Source organism: Octodon degus, unplaced genomic scaffold (genome assembly GCF_000260255.1).
Source record: "Octodon degus isolate 3935 unplaced genomic scaffold, OctDeg1.0 scaffold00152, whole genome shotgun sequence".
In the NCBI taxonomy this organism is placed as follows: Eukaryota; Metazoa; Chordata; class Mammalia; order Rodentia; family Octodontidae; genus Octodon; species Octodon degus.
The window spans coordinates 1,566,209-1,575,212 of record NW_004524728.1 but is presented as its reverse complement, the minus strand read 5'-3'; the positions used below and the strand labels follow the sequence as shown (position 1 = coordinate 1,575,212).

The window sequence follows — 9,004 nt, the reverse complement described above, 5'->3', positions numbered from 1 at the left end:
GCCCTTGGGGGTGAACCTGTTGTGCCCCTCTGGCAAGATTTTCTGATCCTGCACTAGCTGGGTGGTTCTATCCTCTACACTCTCTGCAGGTATTGCAGCTGCAGTGTTTCACCCCATGCCTGTATGCCAGGCCTGAGCTGAGCCTGGAGGGGACAAGGTGGAGTAGGGGAGAGAGGCAGCTCTTCCACACACTCACTGGGCCTGGGCCAGGACTGGATCTGGGGGTTTCCGGAAAGCAGCAGAAATTCCTACTCTGTGTGCAGGGTGTGTGGGGGGTACTATTGATTGATGGACGGCATCCCAAGGTTGTGGAAGAGGGTTTCACCCATGCTGCGGCTGGGCTGAGACCAGTAGTAGGTCCTGCTGGCATAGGGTAGCCGGAAGCTCTCCCACACACTCACCGGGCCTGGGCTAGGACTGGGTCTGGGGGTTCCCGGAATGCGGCATAAATTCCTACTCGGCAGGCAGGGTAGGGGAGGTGCTACAGAGTGGTGGGGGGTGTCCCAAGGGGGTGGAAGAGGGTCTCACCCACGCTGCACCTGGGATGGGACCAGTAGGTCCCACCAGCGCAGTGTAGCCGGAAGCTCTCTCACTGACTCACTGGGCCTGGGCTAGGACTGGGTCTGGGGGTTCCCGGAAAGCGGCTGCTCTTAATTCTTTTTTACTGAATGCGTAGAAGCTTAGATTTAAGATGTAGTGGGGTTCTGTGGTGGTGCGATGTTAACAGCTGAATCTGTAGTTCAGTATGTATATTTAGATTAACTCTGAGTGCACAATCTATTCCTGGAGGGCCTGACACTAGTGCCTGGCTTGCTGGGCTTGCCTACCAGAGGTGCAAGGTGACTCAGCAGTGCGGAGCAGCAGCCACCAGCCTTCATTTCCATCCACTCGAGGATGCACTTTGAGAGCGACTTACCGCTTCACACCTCCTGTTGTTCAGCCCACCACAGTTCAGATCTGTGCTGTAATCCCCAGATGTTGAGGGTTTAACGATGACTGTGAAAGGTAGCTCTGGATCAGCCCTGTTCAATGCAAACATACAAAGTGTATATGTGAAACTGAATTTCCTAGAATTCATAATACAAAAGTCAAAAGAAATAGATAACACTTATTCAAATAGTGTACTTAGCCCAGTTTATCCACTTATCCAAATTACTGCCATTTTAATGTGTAGTCAGTGTAAAAGTCTTGATGAAATTTTTACATTCTTATGCCCCACTAAGCCTTTGTCTCTCGGTGTGTGCTCTGTACCTCAGCATGTCACAGCTTGTGCTGGCCGCATCACTAGAACTCCTACTTAGGAAAGCTCAGAATTAGGGTTTCCCTCCAGGGAGACTCCTTCCCTCAAAACATGCTGCTTTCATACATTTGTGGAACTCGTGTGATGAGTACAGTACACACCACACACGTAAAAACATTGCCACGATCAAAGCCATAGGTCTGTCACCTGCAAAACTTTTCTTCTTTACTTACTATTACCAGTATTTTGGTAAGAACACTTCACACAAGATCTGTCCCCTTAACATTTTTAATTATGTATTGCAGTATTATTAGGTATAGATACTATGTTGTGTGGTGTATCACTAGAACTTATCTTGCAAAGCTGTGCACTTACCTCTTTCTCATTCCACCACCCCTCCAGCTCCTAGCAACCACTGCTTCTGTGAATTTGAATATTTCAGAATATAGATGAGGTCACACGGTGTTTGTCTTATTTCCATTTCCGAGTATGGAATCGGAGGAACTGAAGTCAGTATTTTGAAGTGAGATCCGCCCTCCTGTGTTCACTGTAGCTAACACAAGGAAACACCTAAATGCCCACAGACAAATGAATGAATAGGTGACACTGACTTTACTGTTTTCTATTTCTCTTAACATGATGACATATGATATGTAGTCCAAGGAAGTCTATTAGGAGATGGTTATTAGAATTTGGAAATTCCCATGAAGTTAATTTTCAGCAAATTGTAAGCCCTGGAACTTAGTTCTTTGGACACACTCATAAAGTGAACAGTGTTAAAACTGAATTTTAATGAATAATCTGATTTGTAAGTGAGTAAAGATTGAATAAATAAATAAATGTTGTAGATCAGTTGGGATACGTCTGTGACTTAGAGAATAGTGGCTATTTAATTCAGTGCCTTCAGAAGATAAGAACTATTCCCTGAAGTGTTGGATCTCTCTCTTTCTCTCTCTCTCTCTCTCTCTCTCTCTCTCTCTCTCTCTCTCCTCTTGTTTTGTTTTAAATTGGTTATAAATAAATACTATATCCTTAAAAATCTATGAAATCACATGTTAAGATGCATGTAAGAATGAAGGTCTCTGTAATGTCCTGAAATTAGAATCTTTTGAAGACTTTCACCCTGAATGTGATCTGTTCATTCACCAGTCTCCTGTTTCAGAGTGGACTCATTCAATATGCGCTTGAAATCATTTGAAGCGACTAAAGGGTTTTGAATGATGATCACTTCAGAAATATTGGCATTTTGCGAATACATATTTTCTCCTATATCTCTGTAGGTGTTTGAAGTCTTCAAGTGCTGCTATGATCAGAGGAAAACATTTCCTGTGAAATAGTTGTCTTGGTTAGTTCAGTGATTTGGGGCTTGCTGTTGGCACAGATCCACTCTTCCAAAGCTTGTTTTCTGTGTGTTTTAGGCCAAGGCCTGGGGCTTGCAGGATATGTTTTCAGCTTAGAATGTGTAAATATAAAATTAACTTAGCTTTAATAAAATATGCTTCAAAGTTAATAAAAATGTAGTAGCTCTAAAAGTATGTTCATAAAGTTCAGTTCCTTGTCTCTCTGTTCATCAGTGACCCTGCCTCTGCTCTGACCCATTGTCTGGCTGCAGGCATTATACATGTTGGATGAATGCTGGGGGGGTGGGGCTTAAGCTTTCTCTTTGAATTAGTACATTAGTAATTGCAGGTAGGTATTTACCTCAAATACTAAAGGTTTGATGTCAAAAGGAGTTGCATGATCAGAGGGCTAGTATTTATTGAACACTTCTTGTGTGCTTGGAACTATACTGAATGATGTTCATGAATTTTCTTTTTATGCCATCCCTGTGAATATTTTAAAAGCATCTGTGTTTCACACACATGGAAACTGATGTCTAAGGAGCAATGTCACTTAGTCCTGTAAGTCTTGGCCACAAAATCAGGACAAACACTGGCCTGGATTCACAGTCCATGCTTTCGCTATCATGTTCCTTTTGAAACAGCATAGGATGTTCAGTTTGCACCCAATGTAGAGGGAAAACTTCCAGGTGAAAGCATATAATGACAAGAAATTCTCATGATGCCTCAGTTCTAGTCATTTTCCAGCTGCTGCAAGCAGTAATTGCTGCCCAAAGTCCCCACTAAGAAGGTCTAGTGAAAAGGCATTTGTATATTAAACACTTCATTGGAATCTGATTTGCAGTATGATCTAAATGCAGCATGTAGGATTATTAAAAACCAAACAAGACAATCCCATCTAGCTTAGATTTTTCATATTTGGGGAAATCAATCAGTATTTGGAGATATAAAAAAAGGATTAGAAGTCAGCTTTATAACCTGGTTTCTAATCTAACAAACCGCTTAATGTTTCCCCAGCTCTTTGTTATGACATCATGTAAGTGGATGAAATTAGAATTTTGTAGTAGTCAAACTCTTGGAGGAAGGGACTTGCTTTAGGAAAATGCACATGCCCAGTTTTCCTTTCCAGTTAGCACTTTCATGGTCCCCTAAAGTCTAATCTTTCATTAGAACTCCTAAATTACCGAACTTATTGTATTTATTTTTGAACTTTATGAAGGGCAGAATTCTTTAGCTATGTTGTATTAAGGTCCTGTATAGATGTAATCTGTTGCTATGTGGATAATGAACTTTTGATGAATCAATGATATTTAAATCCCTTTTTCTCAGTACCCTATGGTATATTTTGCTCAGTAGCCTATGATATGTACCCTATGACATAGCTTGACTGATTTGACCAGAATTTCTAAAGAAGTGGCTTTGGAGTTGATAAATGAGGAGGTGGCCTTAGAATTGTCTCTTGTCTACCACCAGCTAATTTGGAGATTATCTGCACTTCCTGGGCCTCAGTTTCCCCCTTCTACATAAAGAATAAAGAGTGGTTACTTGTGATTGTATAGCATTTTAATGAAATAATGGGTGGTGATCCTATAGGTAAACTGACTAATAAGTGGGGCTTAGTCTGAATGCTCATGATCTTTTTTGCTTGTTGCTTAAATACTCAAGTCATATCCAGCAGCCTGAAGGTTCTGAAGAGGCTCATTTTTCTTTGGGAAATCAATGAAACTTGAGTGCAGCTGATGCAAAAGCTTGTCAGGACTCTGGAAACCTCTTCATGTATATAGTGATGGGAAGCCATAGGACCTGGAGAAGCAACTAGAGAAAGGGGGACCAACTGGAAAATTGCTATTGCTAGGAGAGGAAATTGGGCTTAAACATTTGGAAAATCAGAGGAATTTTTATTTATTTATTTTGGACTTGTGTTTTTCCAATAACTGAATGAATGATAAAATCTTTTCATGAAAGAACACTTGAATTCATCACTGATTAGATGATCTAATCAGTGTTAACATATCACACTATCAGAATATGTCAATTAAAGTATACATAGCAAGCATTTAAGGATATTCATTTGTGAACTCTTTATTTTTGTGTTATAGAGGAGCACAAAAAACTTTTGTGAGATGTATGAATCATTTTTGCATTAGCAAATCCAGTGATTTCTATGGCTCTGGAAATACTAGGATGACTTGTTCTCTACTTCTGTTATCTTCTCTTAAAGGGCTTTGTCTGATGTCTTACTTAGGTTTGGAAGAATTAAATCTGTTGTTCTCTTTTTGAAGCTTAATTTTAATTTCCTTTCTTATATCATTATAATCTATGCATATGTGAAGTCATTTATAAGTCATTTATAAAACCCTAATCCTTTTAATATCTAGTAAATAATTAATCTATTTTGTTCTTCTTTTACTTCCAGATAGAAGAATTTCGAAGGCTGAGGACACATGTTAAAGGGGCAGAGCTCGTGGAAGGCTGTGACGGGATCCTGGGAGACAATTTTCGGCCCACTCAGCCACTGAGTGACAGAGTCATTAGAGCTGCATTTCAATAGCCATGGAGAGCTGGAACAAGACCGTCTTTACTGGGGTATGCATAGATAAAATAAGGGAAACAAGGTACACAGGTACCTATGTTGGGCATCCTTATGCTACTTTGATGGTCAAACTGCTAATTTCCCAATAAAAGAATTATGGCTTGTTTCAAAAAAAGTTTATGGCACATTCATAAATCCCATTAATCACAGGTCAAGTAGTTACTTTAACTTTGTATAGTGTTTAAAATATCTTTATTATATTTTCCCTCTAGAGCACTCTTTTAAGTGTAAGTTTTGCTGTAATGTTGGACTGAGCAGTTACAGACAGACTCTGGCCCCAAGGAGAGCACAGTCCCATGATTAAGACACAGGGATGTTCAAGGACTCTAGCCATTTACCATGTTGCCCCATGAGGCTGCAGCAGTCACATACTGATGCCCATGGGCACAAAGGAAGAGGCTAGGAGAGTGTATGAACCTCCATGTCAAGCCTCTTGTCTAATACAGATCTGATTGTCTTGCTTATGGAGGAAGTAGGGCTGATCTGGTATGAGTTGAAATAATTGTCCCATGGAAGTGCTTTATATTTGACAGATGAAGTAGCACTTACTAATTAACTGAAGAGGCTACATTATTTTATTGATTGTAACAATATGTAGAGTTCAGTATGTTTAGTTCAATATATAGTCTTTATTCTTCAGAAACTAACAAAATAAAACATTGTAAACATAGAAAAGATCAAGTGTACAAAGAAGACTTTGTACTTAGTTACTGCTTTTCCTTGCAAGTTGTCTAAGCATGCATAGGGTAGGGTGCATTCTAGAAAAGCACTTATTGCTACAAGAAACTAGCATCTGTTGGAATGGTGCCTGAGGAAGAGACACAGGGCTTCAACTGACTGACAGATTGCTGAGACAATGGACTCCCATACTGTGTGAGTAGTACTGTGGACCAAGGAGTTACAGACAGATTCCGGCCCAAAGGAGATCACAGACTCATGAACTAGATAGTAGACTTGGGAATTTTAAAATTTGATCATTTTGACTATGTGCTTCCCAATCTACTTTTCTTGCCTGTTATTACTACACAGTGTTGTAGCCAGTCATTTACCTTCTCGGTGTTCTTTGGTTCCGTGCACTGCCCATGCTGCCTTTTGCCTATTGAATACCTTGCTGCTCGATGGCCCAGCTCAAGTACCTCTCAGCATAGAGCCTCCAATTTTCTCTTTAGTTATGACATTTCCTACATATTATTTCCTCTCTTTAGCTATTTGCTTATTCATTTTTATATCATATTCTAAAGATCTGAAGGGTTAAAGTCCTTCATTTTACTGGGAGTTCACTACAAAACTTGTTGTGCCTTGCATGTCCTTAGGTAAATTAGAAGTTTCTTAGAAGACTGCCAATTATACATAACCCAGTAGCAGTTTGATTCTTCACTCTTGTTTTCTCCATTAGCTCACACAGTTTATCCCCTCCTTCTCCTAACTTTAGAGATGATGAGGCTCAGTCTAATTCACTTTGTGAGAAGAGAATCTCACTCTAGGAGGTTGAGAAGGGAGACAATTCAAAAGTGCTTTATGCTAAACATTACAGCACATGAGATAAAGAGCTAAAATATATAAATCAAAAGTCATTACTGAGTACCATTGTGGGTGTACAGAGCTGAGGGTCTGGGTCAGTGAGCCTTCCAGTTGAATAATAAGCACTGGGAAATACACAATTGTAGATTGTAACAAATTTCATTAATGAGAAGAACAAAGGAATGTTTGGAAGGAGCTTTCAGACTGAAGGGATATCTCTATGCAAAGATGTAAGGAAGTGCTCCTTGTGGAGAAGGTGAGAATTTGATATCCTAAGGTATCTGAATGAAAGCTCCATTAATCTGCACTACAGAAATCAAAGAGGAAAGTAGAAAGTTCCAGAAATTAGAAGGTCTTGTCAACAATGTTAAGGCATCTGTTTTATTATTGGTGTATTATAAACTTATGAAGACTTTTAGTTAGTGGGGAAACTTGGTTGTGAGCGCACGTGTGTGTGTGTGTGTGTGTGTGTGTGTGTGTGTGTGTATTTAAATAGCTCATCTTAGCTGCAAATGAATAGATTGCATCACAGTGTGCTAATGTGAGACTAGAAAGACATTGGGGTACTCATATAGCTACAGAGACTCAGACCACAGCATAAAGTCAGTAGAGATGGAAGGAAAGTAATGAGCAGGAAATACAAACTGCTGGGTGAACCTAGAGATGAATTGGGAAAGGGCAGATGAAGATGGAAATGCCCTTAAAGATAACTGTTGGGGCCTAAGGCTTAAGTAACTATGGCTACAACACCTTTGAAAACTAAGGACAGAGTGTATTGGGGATGAAAAGCTAAAAGGGCTGAGTTGGAAGACATGGAGAGAGACAGACAGAGAGATAGGAACATTTTTCAGTCACAAAAGAGTCTGGGATGAAATATGGAAGTATGTAACACAGAGATTGAACATATGCATATGCAGTATATGTATTATACATTTATATGTGTATATGTGATATATATGTATATATATGAGTATATGATATATATGGGTTTGCCATTAGAATGATGGAATAACCTTCAGTGTTCATAAAATCTAACCCAAGACTGAGGAGAAGTTACCAGGACACACAGAAGGTCATAGCTCAAGTAATTCTGTACTTGACTTGTAAGGTTGGGAATCCCATCCATATTGCTGGAGTGGCAGAGCCCTTTCTCTTAACTGCTGTGTGGATAGAGATCAGAGAAGGTCCCTGTACAACATATCTAGTCAGGAAGATAGTGAAGGACACATTGCATCAGGCTGAAGGTGACTGGAAGGAAGGCACCATGCCGTAGCCACATTTGATTATTTGTTTGGGGCTTGTAGCCCGAGAGAGCGTGGGACTGGAAACAGAAGGAATAGCAGAAGTTGCCTCTATATAGTGGGAAAAGAGCAAGCAGCTGGACGGAGACCATCTTTTGGAGGAGCTCAGGTTACCAGTGAATTGTCAACATTTCAAGGGGATGAGATCCTGCACATACAGGAAACTGCCTTGTTAGGAGGACAGATACTTTCTGTGCTGGAACAGGAAGGAAGAAGGAAGTGGTTGTTTGTAGACTGAGTGTGTTCAAGACTGGCATTTATTTTTCAGTGAAGAAGGGAAGGAAGGGCCTGATAAGAGGGCAACACTGAGGAGTGAAGAGGCTTGGTGAAAGTGAACTTGTGAATTTCCCCAGTTGAAGATTCATGTTCACTCTGTGTCATTAATTCTAAATGACTAATGTTTTAATGTTTCATCCATGTCTGGCCCTAGATTAGAGTTTCCTCTGTCTACTTAAATAGGCATCACATTTGAATTTCTGTATTTTAATGAGAGAGAGAGAGAGAGAGAGAGAGAGAGAGAGAGAGAGAGAGAGACTTAAATATTGTTTGAGAGTGTATTTCTGTTACATTATCTGGAGAGTGTATTTCTATACTACATTGTCTGATAAAAATAATACATACTTTAAAAATGTAATTTAAAAAAAAGAGGATAGACTTATGTATTCTCTTTGCGGCTGAGATTACTTAGGAGGGAAATCCTCCCCACCAATTTTAGAAAATGATGCAGGAATTCATTCTAGGGTAACTCCAATTCTGATTTCATCTTTTTATGAATACATTTTTTATCCTTTTATCTTGAAATGTGTAATACAAGTTTAGTCATGGTTATACATAAAAATTTATATTGGGAAATCAGACTTATGGATGTATGCTTTTTATTTGATATTTAATAATGCCCTAAGGCAGGTAATTCAAATTTTTATTAAAGTGAAGTGGTTTGACAGCCAGACTTGGAATTTAATGCATGAATGTTTCATTTAAGCTCCTGGAACTAAAAAGGGAAAATATA

The 9,004-nt window shown here is 39.6% G+C and overlaps 1 protein-coding gene across 2 annotated transcripts in view; it reads left to right on the top strand.

The window, feature by feature from the left end:
- The window catches only part of Ca8 (carbonic anhydrase 8), a 136,510-nt gene that overhangs the window by 109,620 nt on the left and 17,886 nt on the right, over positions 1-9,004 (top strand). For both annotated transcript variants that reach the window (XM_004642355.2, XM_023702453.1), the window contains exon 8: positions 4,997-5,166. In XM_004642355.2, coding sequence (XP_004642412.1) covers positions 4,997-5,131 — 135 coding nt within the window. In that variant the 3' untranslated portion in view covers positions 5,132-5,166. The remainder of the gene's footprint in view (positions 1-4,996; positions 5,167-9,004) is intronic.